Source organism: Grus americana, chromosome 1 (genome assembly GCF_028858705.1).
Source record: "Grus americana isolate bGruAme1 chromosome 1, bGruAme1.mat, whole genome shotgun sequence".
NCBI lineage: Eukaryota > Metazoa > Chordata > Aves > Gruiformes > Gruidae > Grus > Grus americana.
Window position 1 is genome coordinate 52,261,989 of NC_072852.1, and position 21,318 is coordinate 52,283,306.

Consider the following 21,318-nt stretch of genomic DNA (forward strand, 5'->3'; position numbering starts at 1 on the left):
CAGCACAGTTCAGGCAGCAACCTTATAACTGGCAAGCTGTGGGTTATTTGCATGCTCTTAGAAGCTGGTTACAGGCAGATAGTGTAGGCATACACTTAGTGCAGGGCTGTGGGCTGTTGAGAACTCCACTTTCAACCTCTTTATTTAAAACTGGAATCTGAAATAGTAACATATTGAACATCGTAATCTGGAATTATTTAGATCGCTCAATTTGGTTCTGATTTTCAGAGATCGTGAGCATGGCCACAATCTGGCAGGGGTCAGTAGAGGTTACTGGTGACTACCACTTCTGAAAATAAAATCTCTCTGCGATGGTGGGAGTTCATAGGATCACTGTAACTCTGATGAAACTGTCCTTCACTTTGACATTTAGTCCTTGGTCTTACACTTCAGTATGAAGCAAGGTGGCAACAGTACAACAGAGAATGCAAAAATGAGAACAGGGAGTAACTGGGATATGTATTAGATTGCTGTAACAGGAAGATGGTTGAAGGGAATCTCTCAGATGTGTCAAGATACTGGAAGAAAAAAATTGTAGAGCACAAATACGGAGGTGCTAAAATATCTTGAAGCTTTCTCAATTTTAGACTCAAGCAAATTCAAGGAATTTCTAAGTTGTTTCTTCAGCCTTTTTTTGAATGAACATTATATTGTTTTTACTAATTAATATTAAATCTTTTCAGGATTAGCTCCCCTTAAATGGATTTTTTTAATAGTTTGTCTAAATTAATAGGTTTTACTATTTCCTATATCCTTGAAGATTAACATTAAAATGAAGGACTGTTACAGATTTTGCATATTAAAAAGGAAAACTTCATAACCATGCTAGTGGTCTGTTCTCATCTTGATTTTCAGGAAAGGCAGTGAGATGAGATTATACAGTGAGTAACACCAGTGTTCAGCACAGTTATGGCATGCTTGCTGTCTGCACAAGGCAGAGGAAACTGGATATTGTCCCTGAACCAAGCTCAGAGTACTGTTGTCATGTATTATTTGTAGTGTACTGTTTCTTGAAGGGCATAGTGGGGCTGGGTGCTATGCAATCAATCTAACACAGTAACCAAAACCCATGCTGATTGCAAATTAAATTTGTACAATTTGAGGATCAGACTTTTTATTGCTCACATAGGAATTTGGAAGGATTCCTTCTTCTGTAAGAATTTTTTAGTTTCAGATTTAGAGCTGTAAGTTCTGCAATGAAATGTTTTTAGTGTTTTGTCCGCTAGAAGTCAGATTTTTCCACTTAACATCTTACAAAGGTGGCCTGACTGAGAAGGCACAAAAGGATTCAGAGAGGACAATACAGCGGCTGTTCCAAGTAGTTGATGTGTTGAATTCCCCTTCACTAAGTGCTAAAAAGTCTTCTACTCAGCATGGGGAAGCTTGCTTCATTTTATGACTCCAACCCCTCTGATTATAATCTTGACCAGGATCAATGGAGACAGAGTGCCTGCTGGTAAATGAACGGCATATCCAGGCAGAGCCCAAATACACAGTTAGTGACTGGAACAGACATTGCTTAAAAACAAGGGATGAGATATTTGTAGCACTTGGCCTTTGAGATCTCTCTGATCTCTTCAAATCAATGGAATATAATGTTTCCTTACTTGAGGTTCCCATTCTTGTTTTACCCCTTAACCTTTTTTTTTTTTTTACCCTTGTACTATTTTCAGTTGCCCCCCCAACAGTGCACACGCACCTTTTGTCATCTGTTTCGTCTCTGCTCACGCAGCGTGTGCCAGAGGAGTGGCTGTACAGTTTCTTCACCAGGGCTCTGGCTGAGGTGATTGCTTGCTGTTCTCACAGCTGCTTTCTTGGACTGTGCGCTCTGTCTGCAAATTTTGTCTAGATGTGGCACAAGGATTTTGGTTGTTTTTTTCCAGTTCTGAAGCCCAATGGAGGTCGTAGCTCCTAGATGGAAAGAAGGATAAGCTCTTTCTTCCCTATGTATTGTGATCAGAGTTTGAACCCCAAGCCAAAACCATGGCTATTGCTATTTAAATTGAAGGAGTAACTCCTTTAGCAGGAAACAGTGGGAGCTTCTCACTCTCTGTGTTGGTATGGTGTGTTGGTTCCCAGGCAGCGGAGAAAGGCAGATTATTAGGAGAGTGCAGAGGGACAGGGGAACTTGCTGCAAGTTTTGAAGTAAGAGAGATACTGGCATAAGATAGCAGATAATGAATCCTAGTAGGCTGGCAGGGAGTGTTCAGCAGTGGGTTCAATCCTAAACACTTCCTCTGCCTTCAGTTCAGTCTATGCTTCATAGTACAGAAAGGGAAGAAGTCGAGGAGGGAAGGGAAGGCTCCTTGTCATTCTTCTTTCCCTTCTGCAGAACAAAAGGGGAAGGGCTGGTGAGGTGAAAGAGTCTCTCAGACTTTTGCACTCCTCTCCCCTGGACCAATTCGCCAGTTTCGGGGATAAACCAAGAGTGGTCTAGCCCCTGAGGTAGCCTTAAGGAGCCTTCTGAGATCCCTGTCCCCTCCCTTGCTGTTGGCAGTGATGGACATGTTGGCACAAATGGGATGCACCCTGGGCAAATGGGATAAATGTGCTGCAGGCTGGGGAATGGCAGCAGGAAAGGCAAGAGGCAGAACTTTGGACAAGACTTCGTTTGGGTTGTGGAATTATCAACATGGACTTCTTTACCTATAACCCAAATGATCTGGCAGCATGTGAGTTTGAGGCAGAGAGCAGTGATTTTTTTAGAAATGATGCTGGCACATGGGATGGGCCTCCCTTTCTCGGGCTGCCCGCTGCTGCTGCTGCATACAGCTGACACTAACTGAGCTACTGCTTCATGGTTTGTCTTTGAAATTATTCACTGTGGAGAAATAAAAGCTGATCACTGGATAAATGGAGGTTTATGAGCTCTGCCATTTTGCTTGGGGGGGAACACTGGCTTGTTAAAATTCATCATCTGATTCATCTGAACTTAAAAGTAAATTAATTCCAGTACTGGAGAAAAATAACACAATTAGGACAAGTTCCTTAGCCTGATTTTGAATGCAAGCATCATGTGCTGTTGAGGCTGATGGCTAGATTTATGTTAAATTCACATATAAAGCACCCCAGGAAATACAGTGTGGCATGCCTTAATTGTAATTTGCTACCATGATTCTGGTTGCTAAAGGTTTGTAGATAATCTGAAGACTTTCCATTTCCTGTTTCGTTCGTTACCCGAATTCCCCTCCCCCTTTTTTATTTAATAAATTTCCCCTATTGCCTCAACAGAGCAGCAGAACAGATGACAGATAGCACTGAGGAAAGGCATCCTGCAGTCTCTCTACCTACAGCTTGAGCAGCATGTCCATCATGTCACACACTTCTGCTGGTCAGAAATCTCTTGTAATGCTTTCAGGCAAGGAAACCCTTCACGTTATTCCCACGCAGAGCACTTTAGCTTGATGTGTAGAACTAAAATACCTTTATAAGTAGGATTAGTAGGTTTCTTTATTTGAAGTTGCCCAGTTACTCTGTTTTTCTGATAGCTGTAATGACAGATATCTTTTGGAAGTCTCTAGCGGTTTCAGGACAAGAGGGAAGCTAGTGAGTTTTCCCTATGAGAGGAGGAGGAGGACGTATCCAGGAAATTACATGCCGATACCAACATTAATAGGATGTAACAGTTGTGGCAGTCAAGCCCTCAGAATTTAGGAAATGCAAGAATCACAGTTCCCTGGGTAACCTTAATGTTTGCATGAGTTATGCTGCATCTTTAATTACACAGTCACATACTGTTGCGATGAGCAGCTATTCAATATTTTTGCATCCTCTCTGAACAGTATGTGGCCCCGGGCTTTACTCTGAGTGCTATTCAATCTGTCTTCTAAAGACAGAATAAATCGTTTCAGTTAATGGCTGCCCACTTGTTTAGATGGGTTTGCAGTATGATGTATAGTATATAAATAATATGGGCTTCTTTGTGCTTGCTGCAGTGCAGGGGACAGCTTCTCAGGTGCTTTTAGGATTCAGAGGTGCCCATGGCATTCCCTTTCCTCCCATAACAGGTCAGACGCAGTAGTCTGGTTACTAGTTCCTATTTTTAATGCCCAAGTGTGGGTGGCAGCGTAGAATTGTCTTGGGAAGAGGGTTCCTTGCTTGGTCTGCTTACAGAACTTCAGGATATAAAGTCATAATGGAAAGTACTATTTTACTTTTGGGAAGGTCTTCTCTTGAGTTTACCTCAGGGAAAATAGAATATTACAATGAAACAATAGGGGTATGATGGTGCTAAAGTACCAGCTGTACGTTTTGTAGTGGTACAGCTAAAAGGTGTTATAAGGAAATACTTGAAGAAGCATTAGAAAATAGCTTTATAGAGAATTGGAAGGCCCTTCTTTCAAGAGTGACGTATGGAAGTCAAGAAAGTGCTTGTCTGAAATGGCATAAAAGTGGTTATTGAGTGCTGTCCTGATGGAAAGATGGGAGTAAATAATTTGATAGCAAGAGGTGATGGGTAGAGGAGAAAACCCAAGGACCCCCCAGAAAAGAGTGACAAATAGTTCATGTTTGATGTGAGAGGTAACGGATGCGCTGTGAACTGCAGCAGAGCGAGCAGTGAACCTGGCCAAAGATGCCAGCCAGGGGAATGGCTTTTGCCTTCCACATGGAGATGGGTGAGGAAAGACTGAAATCCCACTAAATGAGTCTTGCACTTCCAAAAGTCAATACCAGTGCATGATCCTGCACCTGTGCCTCCATCAAAAATTTGACAAAGTCTAGCTTCTACGCACACAGTATAATAAACACAAGTGCACAAAGTATGATGTTAACAGAATCTGCCTGCCTGCACATGCTGATGCGGACACACGCCCCACTGCTTGGAGCAAACCATGCCACAAGTACCTCCTGCCAGCTTATGTACTTCAGACATTGGAGCATGAGCAGCCCTCTCTCTGGGTAGGGTTCCCAACAGCTGGATGCAGCCTGGCTCCCTCCTCAGACAGTCCCGTGAGGAATTCATAGCTTAAGTGTTCCTACATGTGTTGCATCCCTCAGTACTCTTGGAGCCAGAGAACTTGCAACACATCCAAGTGGGAGTTAAGTGCAGCAGCTACAGCTTTGGCCCTTCTTCTTTCCCAAGCGGGGACATTTAGTACCTATGGACAAGTTCATCCTGTTCTGTCATAAATTTTGAGATCTCAGGCACCCTGATTATAGGTCACTTCCAGGGAGGAGGAAAAAGTCCTAGTCTGTCTTCCTACCCCTGAGGCCCCTCATTAATCTGAATTTCAACTAGAAACCGCGTCCCATTTCCTAGCTCAGTCCCTGAGTGGCTCCTGCAGCCAGCAAACTTGCTAGCTGACAGGTTTGAGCCAAGCCACTAAAATCATTGTGTCACACTGGTAGTATAGTTACACCTTAGCTCTAAATGGCTTGAACAGGGAGTGAGAATCACAGAATGGTTTGGGTTGGAAGGGACCTCAAAGATCATCTAGTTCCAACCCCCCTGCCATGGGCAGGGACACCCTCCACTAGACCACGTTGCCCAAAGCCCCATCCAACCTGGCCTTGAACACTTCCAGGGAGGGGGCATCCACAACTTCTATGGGCAACCTCTTCCAGCGCTTCACCACCCTCATGGTGAAGAATTTCTGCCTAATATCTAAATCTACCCTCCTTCAGCTGAAAGCTATTACCCCTTGTCCTGTCACTACCTGCCCTTGTAAACAGTCCTTCTCCAGCTTTCTTGCAGGCTCCCATTAGGTACTGGAAGGCTGCTCTAAGGTCTCCCTGGAGCCTTCTCTTCTCCAGGCTGAACAACCCCAACTCTCTCAGCCTGTTTTCATAGGAGAGGTGCTCCAGCCCTCCGGTCATCTTTGTGGCCCTCCTCTGGACTTGCTGCAGCAGCTCCATGTCCTTCGAATGTTGGGGACCCCAGAGCTGGATGCAGTGCTCCAGGTGGGGTCTCACAAGAGTCGGGTAAAGGGAAGAATCATCTCCCTTGACCTGCTGGTCATGCTGTTTTTGATGCAGCCCAGGACACAGTTGGCTTTCTGGGCTGCAAGCATGCATTGCTGGGTCATCTTGAGCTTCTCATCAATCAGCACCCCTAAGTCCTTCTCCTCAGGGCTGCTCTCAATCCATTCCCTGCCCAGCCTGGAGTTGTGCTTGGGATTGCCCCAATCCATGTGCAGGACAGTCAGAACCGATGAAAATAAAACACAAACATAAAATAGAGGAACTGAAGTCTCAGTTGCACTGATATACAGGAAAACCTTGGGGAGGGGGAAAGTAAAATATGGAAAGAAACCCAGAGGTCATGTGCTGTTGAGATGGACAAACAGCTCCCCCGTATTTTGGGAGGGCTTGCAAAAATAGTGCCTATGCGTAGTCGACACAAAAAAAAAAAAACCCAGCCACGTTAAGCTGCAGGAGAAACCAGGCCACTGATTTTTTGGCATCTAGCTCAGCCAGCTGGTCTGTGGAGAAGGACAGGGGAGAGACCCATCCCTCCAGCTGATGATTCAGTTCATATCGGCAGCTTCCACAGCACTTTGCAGTGGAGGGTGGTCAAAGTTGCTGTAGTCACTGTTTTATATACAGAGGAGAGGAAGTGTAAAGTGTTCAAGGGATGAAACCAGTCGAGAAGACAAGAGAAGAGGGGCATTCCCAGCTCCCTGCCCTCTTACTAACTGTCAGAGAGTGCTGTCTCTCGAAAAGACTTTTTTTTTTTTTTTAAAGCTGTTGGCCTGGAGTCCCTGCTCCTGGCCTGGCTGCCCAGTTTTCCTCCCCAGCAGCTGCACTGGCCCAGCAGTCGCCTTCCTCGGCAGCACTGTCCCAGAGCTCCCTGCAGCCCTGGCCGGCAGCCACAAGCATTCATTGCAAGTCTGCTCATGGGGGGAATTCACCTAGAAAATTCAAACAACAACAACAAAAAGGGCTAAATATGCATATATACTTACTGTCCTGCTACCAAGCAAGTGGTCTAGCCTCCCTGCAAATGCAGTCCTTAATAAATAAGGAATATAATAATAATAAAGAAGCCTTTGCCCTTTCAAACTGAGGGTGGAAGACCCCTGCTTGTCATGATGCCTGTCACTGTGTTCTGTGGTTTGAACCATCGTCCACAGCTCAGAATGATTCTGACAGATCACTGAGGTGATGGTAAAAATAAGCTGCTTTTTACCTTTACTTCAATTATTTGTCAAAAAAATTTAGAAAAGTCAGTGGCATTTCAGAGGCTCTTAATTAGTTTGCGTCCTTATTTTCTCTTACACGTGGATGGAGTTTTCCTCAGGCTCCACATTTAAGAGAAGCCTGTGAAGCGCTTGAGGGATCTTGCACTTGAATCCTTTTCATCTCCAGCCGTCGTTAAGTGGGCCTTTGCTGCAGGCTTATGGAGTCAGAGGAGCTGCACTGAGACACCTTCTTAAAATGTAACTGTATTTAATAATAACAGAGGAAGTATAAACTCACCAACCTGTTTGGTTGCTTTTTATAGCAATGTTCCCCTGTTTCAAGCCTGCACCAGTATAAAAGTGCCACCCTTAAATACATTTAATCTTTTTCTGCTGGGAGTCACATTTTCCAAGTAGGATCTCAGTTGTCAGTGCTTGATGTAACAATAACTCAAAGCTGCCAGGAGCAGAGGGGAGGAATTATTTTAAATTTAAATATATATATATTCAAAAAAGAAAATAAAATCCAGTTGGGGTGTTTCTTTTTGTATGTGAGTAGTTGGGAGGTTTTGCCTTTTTCAAGAAGAATTTAATATTGAGCATGCAGAAAAACTGTGTCCATCCAACGTTTCACTCCATCCAACGTTTCACCTAATTAGCACCAAAAAAAAAAAAAAGCTAGGCCAAGCCCAAATCCATGGGAATTAAAGCTCATGCAGACTGAGATCCTGTGGACTAACTATCTGACCTGAACATTTGGAGGGCAAAAATATGCATTTCAGGATCCACCAGGTGGGTGGACATGCATAGAGTCTGGCATGGAAGAGGACAGTTTTGTGCCTTTAGTCTGAGCTTGTGGAATTTAATTCTTCTCCTTGCTACAGATCCCCGTTATCAACTTGGGAAACAACTTTCTCCATTTATGCCATAGCTCCTGACCTGTGAAGCAAAGCTACATCCCAGGGCTCTTTGTAGGATTAATTTTGTATTCAAGAAGGTGCCTGAACGAAATGCCAGGACATTCAGCTAGAAGAATCACAGAATACAGTAGCTCAGCTGAAAGACAGATGAGGTTCCAATACCCAAGTGCAGACTCCTCTTTCCCAAATCCAGCCTTGCTTTTGTGACAAGAAAAGGTGTAGCGTGGGCACTGCAAGCACCCAGAACTAGGTACTGTCTGTATATAAATAGGAATAGTGTTGTATTCCTATTTCTTTCTTTTTTCTTTTTTTTTTTTCATTTTCAGTCAGTTAAACAAATGTTTCCTCTACTAGTCCTGCAATCTGTGGTAGAATGAAAAACAAATTAGATTTTTAGGAATAATATAAATATTTACGTTCCCATATGTACAGCAAAGCAAATGTCTGTTTGCAGAGTATCAGCTGGAGATACAGCAGATGTCTGCCCAGCAAAAGGGTAGCTTCTTGGAAAGGGTTTTTCAGAGGTGACTTACAGACAAACTCTTCACCAGTTCTCTCAAGAAGAAATATTGCTTCTTGTCTTCCACAGCGCTTGGCTTAGGATGGTAAATGTTCCAGTCCTCCTCCTAGGCCAGGCTCCTGCCAGCACCTGGTGCTGTGAAGTTTCCTCTGCAGGGGACCTCACATTGCACCTTGCATTGTGTTAGAGCAGGCAGCATGCCCGGCTTTGCAGTAAGAGCTAGGGCTGGAAACGAGACCCTCAAGGATTCCTCAAAGGGAATCAGTTCTTTCCATAAAGGAGACACCTTTATTATGCCAAAGATGGAAAAAAAAATAGTTCTACAAACCTTTGAGAGGTTTGGGATTTTTTCCAAGAATTAATTTAAATAGCCAGTTTACACTGTCTGCAGCAGTGAGCATCCTGAGCCTAATGCAAACCTGGAGGTAGCACAGCAAACACAGCAGGACACAAGTACTTTTCCAACCCATGCAAGTGATTGCATTTGTGACAGACGTAGCATGGGACTGTGGAAAGAAAGACAGTAACCATCAGCCCAAGTCAATCCTTCTGTGCATGGGCAGGAAGAGAGGGTTAATGACTGGAACAGGGAGGCTGCGGTGGTTTTGTCATTTGCAGACATTTCAAGAGTGTTTCATTCTCCAGGGTAGTTGGTGTCACTTTTGGGAGGCATAAATGACGGAGTTTGCATTCGTTGTGAAATGCAAATGGTGGCATGGCTTGAGTCTGCAAGGTGGTGAAATTGTTTTTACTGGAAAGAAAATATTCCCAAGCTGCCTCAGAGGAAGTGGGGGCCAACCAGCCCACCAGTAAGTCTTTATCACCTAGTAATGGTGATTTTGTTAGGCACCATGAGGAGCAGGGGTGGCCACCCTGGCTGAGCAGCGGTATGGGAACGAGCCCAGGAAGAGCAGCATTAGGACCCCCACTGAAATGACCTGCCCAGCCCAAAGGGGAAGCAGTGGCCCCCCGGGCCTTATGTTCGTTGTACTCAGTGCCTCTAAATGCTGATCTTTCTAGCATCTCCTTTTGTATTTGCAGAACATCATCAAGAAAGTGATTGGACAAAAATTTGTGTACAAGTTTGTCTCCTTTCCTGAGATTTTAAAAATGGATCCACATGCTGTGGAAATCAGCAGAGAGAGCCTTTTGCTGCAGGACAGCGACTGTAAGATGCCTTCCGAGAGCAGGGATCAGCACAAGCACAGCTTGTCAGCACTGAAAAGCACAAGCCGTAATGAATATATCCACTCTGGCCTGTACTCTTCTTTCACTATCAACTCTCTGCAGAACCAGCCAGACCCTTACAAGCCAATCAAAACAGAAAAACTGGAGGAGAAGTCAGAAGGAAGCACACCAGTCGAAGAAGTTCGGACTGTTATAAGATTTGTGACAAACAAAACAGACAAACAAGTTATGAGGCCCATGGTGTCGTTGCCTTCCACTTCTGAAACAGCAGCTGCCTCTGCTTTTCTCAGCTCATCAGTATCAGCTAAAATATCTTCCTTAATGCTACCCAACAGTGCCAGCATTTCATCTCCGTCGTCATCTTCCTCCAGGTCACCGTCTCTGTCTCCCACCTCACCCCTCCCTGCAGAACACAGGAGCCTCTTCCTTGAGTCCAGTTGCCACGACTCAGATTCCCTTGAGCCTCTGAACCTCTCCTCAGGCTCCAAGGCAAAATCTCCATCTCTTCCCCCAAAGGCTAAAAAACCCAAAGGCTTGGAAATCTCCGCCCCACCTATGGTTCTCTCCAGCACCGACATCGGTTCCATTGCCCTCAACAGCCCCGCGCTTCCGTCGGGATCCCTGACTCCAGCTTTCTTCACTGCACAGGTAAGACCCGCCTGTCTCCTGCACCCTTGCTGTAGCCAGCTCTCCCTCTGTGTGGCCAAGAGCTCTCTGGATCTGTCATCATCTGATGGAAAAAAACCAAACACGTGGGAAAGAGGGAGACGTAGCAAAGGTCTGAACAAAGGGTGGAAAAGTTCCTCCTAGGGTTCCTATGTGAGTGTGGGAAAAGCCATCACAGTTCACGGAGTGCCTGGAAGGATAATGAGATGGGCAGCCATTAGTTAACACAAGCGAATCAGCAGCTCAAACCAGGTCTACAAAACAAACAGGAAAAAGCCAAGAAGAAAAACATAGGGGTTTTGTAGGTCATAACTTGAGCGTGTGCATTGTGGGATACTTGGTTAGATTTTTCTGCTAGATGTTGTATCCATTCGAACAGTGTGACCTATTCATTAGTTTTTGAATATGGAGCAAATTAGTTTGTTTCTAAGACAAGGCTCTTAAGACAGTTTTGATTTCCAAAGTTTTACAGATCCACAGAATACTTGCCAGAGCTTCCTTTCAGCACAGAACTACTGAATAACCAGTAGGTTATTTTGTTCTTTTTAATCACATATTTGTGGTAATTAATGGTAATGCGAGTTCTCATTTTCAAGCAAGTCTGTGAAAAAAATCTAGCAGTTCAGAGGAGGAGGTGTGGTCATCAGTGAGTTTTGTCTTATGCTACCACTGCAAAATTAGACAAAAAAAAATCTAAGAGTAAAATTATCCCAATGGGGAACACCTACCCCCCCCTCCCCCCAGTAACAGTTGATGCAAATACTAGCATTGAACAAAACAACTGAACAGTAAATAAATAAATAAAAAGGCGTGCATTACAAGCTCTCATTTACTTCGAGCTGTCTAGGGGTCATGGTCACACTGCATCCAGAATCCCCTTACCCTCCCCTGTTCGAAGAGGTTTTGCAGGAGTGATGCCCGCAGTGCAGCCAGGTGTTAGAGGTCTTCGAGCTGGCCGCAGACAGCGTTGCGTGCCTGCGTGGCACGAAGGCATGGCAAAGGTGAGAGCGTTGGCAAGTGCTCTCGGCCAGCACAGCACTTGTCTTACTGAGCTTTTCAGCTGGCTGCAGAGCAAGTTTGTGCAAAGCCATTGCAGTTCAGACACACCTGTAGGCCACTGAGATATGAGGTCGTGTCGCAAAGAAAGAGGATTTTGTGGGCCGTTACCTGTCATTTTTGACATTGTAAAACCTTTAAGTGAAGTTACGTTTGGCAGGAAGAACAGAAGTGTGGCAAACCAAAATTGAGGTGCATTGACAGACTCTCAGAACCTCTAACTGTGGTATAACCACAGTAAGTATTTTGCTTGCAGGTAGCAAATCTGACAAATAAATCATATCAGATGCCAACCAGACACAATGACAGCATGAGTTATTACAAGCTCACTTTAATCTACCACTGCCCCAAAACTCAGTATGAACAGAGATTTCTTTCCTCATTTTGTAATTATTTCTTTGAACACTTAATTTTCTCATTCCTCTATAAACCACTGTACTTACTACCCCTGAAAGACATTGAAGGGAATTAGGTAGATGATTGTGGCCCTCCTTCGGCAGGAGCACTAGCTCAGGCTGTGATGACTATTATCTAACTTAATGCCATTACAAATCTTTTTTTACAGGTTATGCTATCACAGAAGAGGCAGATGGCACCTGTGTAGGGTATTTCCTGGGTCCATTTATTTAAACTTCTGGCTATACAGCAACATAGCTTTTTTCCTCTCTTTTAGCCTTCTATTTCTAGTGTGGATAAGAAGCACCCTGCAATACCACAATGCAAAATAACTAAAGCCATAATTTAGGCTGGAAATCTGCAGTTCATCCCATTACCCTAGGAAGAGCATGCATCCTATCTCAAATGATCTCTGATTTATCAGATCCCAGTCGTAGACACCTGCTGCCATGGGGCAGGTGCAGAACAGGATGTCACACGCCAGTTCCTGCTCCAGGAGGGATGTAGGTTCGGAGAAGGTGCTGCTGCCAGAGAGGGTATTTCAGAGGGCTTTCCATTGTACCTGCTGGTCAATGTGGAGCCTTGTGAAAGGGCACGTGATATGCACAGCCAATTTCAGAACAGAAAAAAGGGTTTGAAGATGCCAGTGCATACAGTACAATACTTTGGTAGACAAATACCAGCTTTCCCTTCGGTTAGCTTCAAAGAGATATATTCAGATTTTGTTCAGTACTTGCTTCTTTTACAGATTACTTATGCTTGTTATTTTTGTCAGCTGTCCTTTGGACAATGTGGATATATAATTTTGACTGCTCTTTTCTTCAGGCCTCTACTTTGGCATTTGTAACATTTACAATATGCTGTTTCCTTACGGATGAAGTAGTGTGCCTGCAGCCAGCACACGTGTGGTCTGTATTGTATCTACTATCCAGGCTCCAGCACGTGCCTAATGACCTAGGAAGTAATGTACGTGTGACAGCACTTGTCCATTATCTGACAGCTGGAAGTGACAAGAAAGATTGTACTTACACACGTTCTTTGTCAGAGAAGTCAGGAGCCATGAGCATTGTTGCTTAACATAATCCTCTCTGTGCAATGAATTATTTCTATTTAAACTGTCCCTACACTTAGATAATAATGACGTTTTTTAAGTAGGAACTTTCCACTGGGTTCCACATCTAACACCAGATGTACAGCTGCATGAGGGCAGAAAATGAAGTGACACATCAATTTCCATGTGTAATTTAAGGATAGCCTTTGCTGTGGTGTTGTTTACACTTATGTTTCCTCTGGTGGTTTTGATGCTTGGCTGATGGCGGTACTGAGAACAAGCCTGGGAGGTCCTGTGCTCTTTTTGCATTAAATATTAACAGATTGGGAGGCTTGCTTTGGCTGGCTCTTGGCTCTGGCAGAACTTGCAGACATTAGTGCTCTGATCATCAGAGAATGCAAGCTTTTGCTTAGCACTTTTAGGCATGTTAACATGCTTCCAGAGATGAATGGAGGACAGCTCAGCTGCAAATCTCTCTCTCTGAAGACTTGTTCTGGCTGTATCTAGGTATGAATAATCACTTCCAAGTTTTCCTTATTATTTTCAAAAGACTCCCTCAAGAGATGCATTTTCAGTTCTGGGTATCATCTGCAGTGTCTTAGAGAAAAAATAAAAGTGTGGCATAGCTCAGTGGAGCTGTTAGTACAGTTGGCACAATGCTGTGACCTTAGTTGAATGTTGCTGCGTCTTGCTGCTTACGTCTTTGGTTTTAAGGTTAGTAGGCTCATCTCTAAGTAGATCGCTGAGTATTTATGCTGACCTAATTAGGTGTGTTCTTTGTCAGTCTTGTAAATCACCATCGAGGGCCTTCTGCCCGCGGAGCATCAGCTTGTAACATGGCACAGGAGAGATGCTCTCGCTGGTGCTGCCATTTTCCTGCCCTGTGAAAGCACTGTGGTCCTGGGACGAGGGCATTGGTGAAGGAGCCTGTTCACAAATGCCTGCTTGTCAAGTATTTTTTGCAAGATATCTTGGCAAGAGCTCTCCTTCGATGTGATCAAGACAGAAGTTTTCTCCTTGCCACTCTCCCCTTTTGTTGTCATCCAAATATATCCAAACCCTGACCTCACTGGTACTCCTGTGACCGCCATACCTGCTGTTTTACTGCATGAACACCTTTTGCTTTCCCAGCAATGCCATCTGATTATTACTCCTTAGGACATAACTGTGGTTTCTTCCACACAGTTCAGTATTTCTGATCCACCTTCTTCAGCACAAGAGAGATGGCAGTGTCCTTTCCCTTCGCATTTCTCCATGAACGTCACTTCTTTTGAGATTCCTTAGAAAAGTCAGCCCCTTCAAGAGCAGCCACAGAGCAAGCTCTTTGTGTAAAACAGCCTCTCAGACATCTTGGGACAGAATTGCTGGGAGGACCTTAATGTTTGCTGCTCCATGTCTCTCCCATCTCTCCCGCTGATGTTAAACTAACTGACCCTGTTGTGAACTCCAGTGCAAGCATGTCAGAGCAGGTCCGTATTCCTGAACGTTTCCACAGAGCCTCCAACACCACAGCCAATCCTTCAGGCACCATTTTGCAAATAATATGTCCGTCATATTTGAAAATACACATGGCCTGTGGTACCTGCCTTCCTGAGCCTACCCGCCGCTGAGTCCTAGCAACGTGGTGTAAGCAGTTGTTATGTGAGACCCTGGTTGCAATCACCATATGTGGGATTTTATATTTCTGGCCTGGTGGGAAGCTGGCAGGTACTAGAATGCATGACGTGCTTGTTACTAGGGAGAGATACTCCTTATCTTCTGTCTTCTGTCTTCTCTTTACATATTTTAAACTCTAGACAAACTGGTGCCCCAGTTTAGCAGAGCACTGAGGCACTTGTCCTACACAGCAAAACACGTACTTACTTGCTAAGTGTGCACTCAAATTCCATTAAGTGCTTTGCTAAATAGGACTGATTTTTGGTAATTGGCATCAAGATTACTGGTGAGATTAACTCATTATGCCAAATACTGTGTTTAAAACTGTCACATTGCCTTCATGTTCTTTTTTTGGAAAGATAAAAGTTACTCTGGATACAGAATAATTCATGTGACTCTTCCTTTGAATGGAGATTTGCATGTGCTTTATCACTACCTCCTCTCCAATGGTGCTTTAGATGTGCTGAGAGCATTCCCAGCTCTCCTTGTGCGCCATGGCACTGGAAGGTGCCACCTCCGAGTTGGGAAGAGCCTTGGATTCTTAGTTCTTGCCATTTTAGTTCTTTTCAAACAATTAGGTGTGCTCTTCGCAGTCCCTCCGGGCACCCAGCCCCTACACTTGCCTCTCGCTGCGTCAGCCCGTGCACTGCCAGTTCCTTGAATCTTCTTCCATTTTGAACAGGCGCCATCAGAGGAGTAAACTTCAAAGGCCAGCTGTGGCTCTTTTGGCTCCACATGCACTTGCATTAATGCTTCAAAAGCTGCAGTCAGTTCAAGCAATTGCGGCCCTTCAAAAGGTAAAAAGTTATTCTGAAGGAGAGCAGGCTGTGTTTACAGACATTGGGGCACGTGTGGTATTTTATACAGTAGCATGAGCATGGTTCAAGTAAACAATAACTGTGTTTTCCTTAAGCAAATCACAATAGAAATGAAACCAATTTGCATATGAAGGAATATTAAATGTGCAGGTATCCAGTACTGACCGCTGTGGAGACAGGATTCAGGGCTGGATGGGCAGTTGCTGCCAGCCAGTACACTCAGCACGCCATCTGTCTGAGTGAACCACAGAATCATAGCCCAGGTTGGAGGGAACCTCCAAGTGTACGGCTTTAGGGGCTGTGACTGCTCTACGGAACTGTAACTCCTGAGACATGCATCATGGGGTTTTTTTGCTGTTGTTATTTTTTTTTTTTTTTTTTTTTTTGTCTTGCAGACCCCAAATGGATTATTGCTGACCCCAAGCCCACTGCTGTCTAGCATTCATTTCTGGAGCAGCCTCAGTCCTGTTGCTCCTCTGAGTCCTGCCAGGCTGCAGGGACCAAACACTCTGTTCCAGGTAGGTCTTTTTTCAATGCACAGGTTTCATTTCTGAAAGCGCATATGTAGAAGAGACATCAGGGGAACATCTCACATCATCCGGAGCTTCTCAAATAGTTTGAGACAATGTAGCAGTTAATTGGCATTGTTAAAGAGAGGCCTAGTTACTGGTACCCTCTTTAAACCATTGGCAGCACTGTCAGAACCTGCAGGGCAGTATCTGCTGCAGCAAGGACACGCATATTGTATGAAGGAAACAGAAATAAATGCTGGACCCCAGTAAGAGCAGGTAACAGAGCCCTCAGACCTTCAGGAAGAGAGGGCAGACCAGTCAGGGACCAGCCAGGAGGGTGGTGGAACGGGGACTCTGGGAAAACCAAAGCCAGTTTGGGTCTCACACAGTAAGGTGGGTGTAGGGTTATCCTCCTGTCTTAATGAGCTACTTCTCCCTCAGAAAGCTAGAGCACAGTTGTATTTACAATAAGGGCACTGAGCCTGAAGGCTCCATTTCCAGTTTTCCTGCACATTATCCGCATGTCTTCAACCAAGTTACTTCATACCTCTTGGCATGACTTCTCTACATGTAACAGGAGAAAGGCAGCTTTGTCCCCTCTCTCATGGGTACTGGGAGAGTAAAAATCTCTGAGTTTTATAGAGATGTGGTGAATACAGAAGTTATTAACTAAACTGCGGTGGCCACAGCACTCAGCTGCAGCATTTGCTCGAGGCTTAGGAAGAGGATGGTGGGGATGGTATTAGCAGCTCCAGATGTAGCTGCTGCAAAACAGCTGCTGCAGCAAGTCACGAAAGAAATTACACTGATCAGCTGATGGGCATCTGAGCAGCTGAAGAATGCAGGGACAGCCTTGGAACGAACTCCCCGACTGCTGTGGAGGGCCAACACCGACACAGGAGAGGGCTGCTGCTATACAGGGTCCTGTGTTAGCCTCTGAACCTTCAGGGAGACTGCCCAACTCAAGGGCCAGGCCTTAGCTCAAGTGCTCTGCTCAGGTATGATCCTCACTGGGGTAGTAAGTCCTTCTGCCTCCAGTGGGACAGCTGAGCATGGAGCCCCGGGACGCCTTATTTCCGTTTCAGATAAACTCATTTATCAAGTTGCACCTTAGTTTTGCACACGTGGTTAAAACCAGCCAGGCATTGCATTTGAGAGGGAAGTGTCTGAGCCACGGCCTGGAGTGAGCTTGTACGGACGTACGCTGGCCACCCCCTGCAGGAACTGAACGTGAAGAGTGGCTGTGGCTCTCTCCCGAGAGACCCAAAGGGCCTTCTGTGAACGGTGTTTCATTCAGGCAAAGGCCACAGTGACAAGCGCAGAGCACAAAGCTTTATTTTAACAGCCAAATAGGAAAGAGCAACCACAGCTGTAGCCTAGCCAACCCCACCGACAACTGCTGGGTTGGCCTGTGTAGCTATCGGGGCAGAGCGCTCCCTGGGCTGCTGGCACAAGCCAGGCTGCGCTCCATGCAGCTGGCCAGGGAACGGCAGAAAGGGCTGGAGCTGCTTCACACGTTGCTTTTGTTTTCACCTGGTCATTTGCCCTGGCAGCTGAAAGAACATTTGGTTATTGCTGAAGGAGTCAAAATCCTGCCAGCAGCCAGAGGCCAGGGCAGCTCTGCAGCTGCCTGCCTGCCTCTGCACCCATGCCTGCTGGCTTGCACGGAGGACACACCAGGCTCCTGTAGTTCTTTTTTTTTCAGGTGTGCGCTGCTTTTCACAATAGCACCACGCTTGGCACTGCCTACAGTTCTTAGTACTCGTCTTTGTATAGTACCAGGACCAGGGTGGGAGCCATCCGCCTCCACGGTCCCACTAAGCCCAGAACAAGCCTATGGGAAAGTACAGCCCCTCCTTTAACGAACCAGGAGCAGCCTGTTCTGGCACTGCTGGACACAACTACGTGCATACTCCCTCACAGAGCATGTAGATGCTTATTAACTCGTAAAAACTCTCCTTCAATATTTATAAGGTGAAAGCAACTCCCATACACCTACGCCTATACAGCCTTACAGCCTATGTAGAGCATCACTGAAATCTGCAGTCTCCTTTCACACAATTTACCTTGATATATTGACCTACCTGGAAAGTCTTCCCTTTGAAGGCACACTGCTGTCTAATTAAACTTACTTTGATGTTTCGTCATTAGTTTGACATTACCACATAACTGCAACAGCAAGAGACTTGCACAGAATTGGTTGGTTCAAGAAAATGTAGCCAAAGTGAAGGACTTCCAAGTTAGCTTGAATTAAGTGCTAACTAAATTTAAGTGTAATTTCTTTGCTAATACTGTGTAGACGGTAGCACTGAGAGGGTGTAGTCAAGTCGCAGATCCCTGCTGTGTGAAGGTGTATGAATAAAGAGCAGCGTCCTGGCCCCAGGGGCTGCAGAGACAACAGGAAGAAGAAGAAGAGAGCTGGGTTGGGGTGAGGACCAGGGGAAACATGAAATCATTATGTTAGCATCACTCGGGCCATAGTGCCAGCATGCCACCCACCTCGACAGAGACCAAAGATCATATAGCCCTCTTCTCATTAGCTTTAGAAATCACATGAAACACAATTTGCACATCTCACTTTAGAAACCTAGAAAAGCAAGAGCTTGTAATCAAGTTCTGTGTTTTATTGAATCTTGGCAGAAGTGATAAATGCGTTTCCTGAGGTTTGGTTAAAATAGAGGTATCAGTCAGTCCCAGCCGCAGCAGGAGCGTGGTGCCAGCCCCCCGCAGCACACTGCCGAACCTGCGCTGCTCGGCCTGATTTTCAGCTGAGCGTTGGGAGACGAGTATCGTTAACTAACATCGTAGTGGAAGAGTAATCCTGTTATAAGCAGATTATGTGCACGCGTGGAGGTTGATTACACCACAGTTGGCTGTTGAAGGACTGATCTGATAAGGGGTAAAAATACACCAGACACTTGAAGGTGGGAGCTCTGGCATTCAGCTCGCTGGCTCTCAAGGCAACAGCAGCCCAGCACACGTGCTCGTGGAACCGGGCCTGGAGGCCAGATCAGTATCTACCACTGGGATAATTCCTGCCTCATGCTGCAGCAAGTTTATTCCACCTACTTGCTTTGCTTTTTCTCAGGTCAGATGTTAAGAACTAGTCAATACATGTCACCGCAGGCAAGTTACAGTCAGGATGCTGCCATGAACTAGGAACAAATGGTTTATGTATCGAATCAGGATTTTTTTCACCGTATTTCAGAAGTAGAAGGTTACTACTAAATGACAGTATATTCTGCTTCACATACTGAATGATCCAGCATACCCAGTTTATGGTTTCTTGGTGAACAGAGAGAAACTGTAACTACTTGAGAGCAATTTGCCCCATGTTTTGTATTCAAAATCGGTTTTTTTCTGCCCTAACCCTACATCTGAATTTGCACTTTTGCAAAGCTCTTTTCTGCTTTGCTTTTGAAGGGCAGATGAAAAGCATGGATTTTAATTAATATTTTGTAGAAAGAAAGAAAGAAAGAAAGGATGACAAACATTGCTCTATAGTATTCACTTTCCCAGGGCGATGATAGATGTATTGTTATGTGAACTTTTATATAAAATACAGCCAATAATACATTTACGCATCCCTGTATGTTTCTAAATACATATATTCAGGTTTTGTCCTCTATTTTACACTCCTAGTGGCTGATGCGGGCATTCTGTATACATCTTACCGTATAGAAATGACAAGTCCTGAACACATCCGGTCGGTTGCTAATGCTGAACGCGTGTGCTTCTGGGCTGGATCCTTTTAGATAAAGAGTCATTTTTTACCTGTCGGCCTCTTACAGTTTCCAACTCTGCTAAATGGTCACATACCAGTGCCACTCCCCAGTCTGGACGGAGCCTCTTCTCCAGTACTGCTTTCTCCTAACGCTCAGAAATCCTGATGACGCCTCATCACGCCAAGGACTTATTGGTGGATTTAACACTTCATTCCTATGGGCTAGTTTTTCCTGTGTCATGAGAAGGACATTGTGGAACCCTCTATTACTTTGGTTTGCACTTTTCATTACATGGATAATCTACTTTTATTATGTTAGCATTTTTAAACAGTGTTTATATATAAAAGTATATATAAATCTGTTTTGCATTAAATGAATTATAATTTTTTTATATCATAGCTCTCAAGTGTTGAACACTTCTGTTGTTGATGAAGTACTTTTCGTAATGGATTGCAACAATGTATCTAAATAAGGATGTGAAGCTTCTTTTTAATCCCTTTTTCTGCATATTATGCATTGTGCTTGTGTAAACTATAACCGGCTGTGCCTTCTTTTGCATAATGTCATGTAAATGATTTATATATTTTCTAGTATTAAGAGAAAAAGTTGAAAGACAAAACTAGTACTGAACAGCCCTATGGTAGTATTTCAGTATTTTCTCCACGGATAGGCCATATGATGCAGTGTATTCATGTAACTTTGTATTAAGTGCTTTCAAATTGTATAAAAATAGCCTTATAATTTTTCTTTGCTGAAGTGAAAAACGTAATCAACATTACAGTCAGGAGATACACCCAGGAGTAGTAACAAAGCCACATTTACACATTTGTGCCCAAGTTCTTCCGTGGAGTTGCACCAGGGAGGAACGGGGCTATGTACATTCATGAGGCTTTTCCAGTGTTTGAGACTACTTCTGTAGAAAAGGCGACATTGCTCAGAACTTATTCGGCGTATACGTCTTACAAACTGTCCGCGCTGCGGCTGGGAAGACTGCAGGTAATCTCTGTCCTCCCTCTATCATTCCCGATAGAGAATTTCCCGGTGCTTTGTTCAGTCGTGCCAAGTGCCTTCCACTATTTCCCTGGAAAGATTATTCTAGCTACTGAAGCTCAGAAGGTCACATTTCCCCTTCCCACAAAGCTGGAAAAGTTACAAGACTGTAAATTAATGCCTGGTGCTTGTAGAGAGGCATACACGCAGGATGTTTATGTATAAACATCTGAATTCTGGATTAAAAAAACAGCACTGTGTTACTAGATACTTGCAACTTGAACTTACTGGGTATGTCCTCTACCTTCAGGTGATGGTTTAGTCATCCAAATGTTGGGCCAGGATTAGGCTAGACTCCCTGGCACCGCAGATTCTAATCTTGGCAGGGCTGATGCAAATCTTCAGTTTTCTGAGGTGGCTAAATTGGGTTGAATGCAGCTTTACCATGTAGGTTTTTCAGATGAGACCTTCAAAAACCAAACCAAAATCAGAATCCTGTTTGCCACAGGTCATTAGCGCTTCTACTTTGCTTTCTGGCCAAGCGGCTGGTCAAAAGTCCGTTCTTTTTGAAATTTATGCAGTGAGTTGTCTGCTGGTTTTCTGTTTGGATGCATTTCAGTGATGATGTGTGTAGTTAATTGTAAAGTGCTTTTGGATCCTTCAACCTGAAAGGTGCTAAATAAACATTTTATTAATGCA

The 21,318-nt window shown here is 44.5% G+C and overlaps 1 protein-coding gene across 1 annotated transcript in view; it reads left to right on the forward strand.

Moving 5' to 3' along the window:
* Nucleotides 1-21,318, forward strand: part of ELK3 (ETS transcription factor ELK3) — a 40,037-nt gene extending 18,719 nt beyond the window's left edge. The window contains exons 3-5 of the mRNA XM_054804771.1: nucleotides 9,603-10,397; nucleotides 15,788-15,910; nucleotides 19,696-21,318. Of these exons, the coding sequence (XP_054660746.1) occupies nucleotides 9,603-10,397; nucleotides 15,788-15,910; nucleotides 19,696-19,794 (1,017 nt within the window). The 3' untranslated portion in view covers nucleotides 19,795-21,318. The remainder of the gene's footprint in view (nucleotides 1-9,602; nucleotides 10,398-15,787; nucleotides 15,911-19,695) is intronic.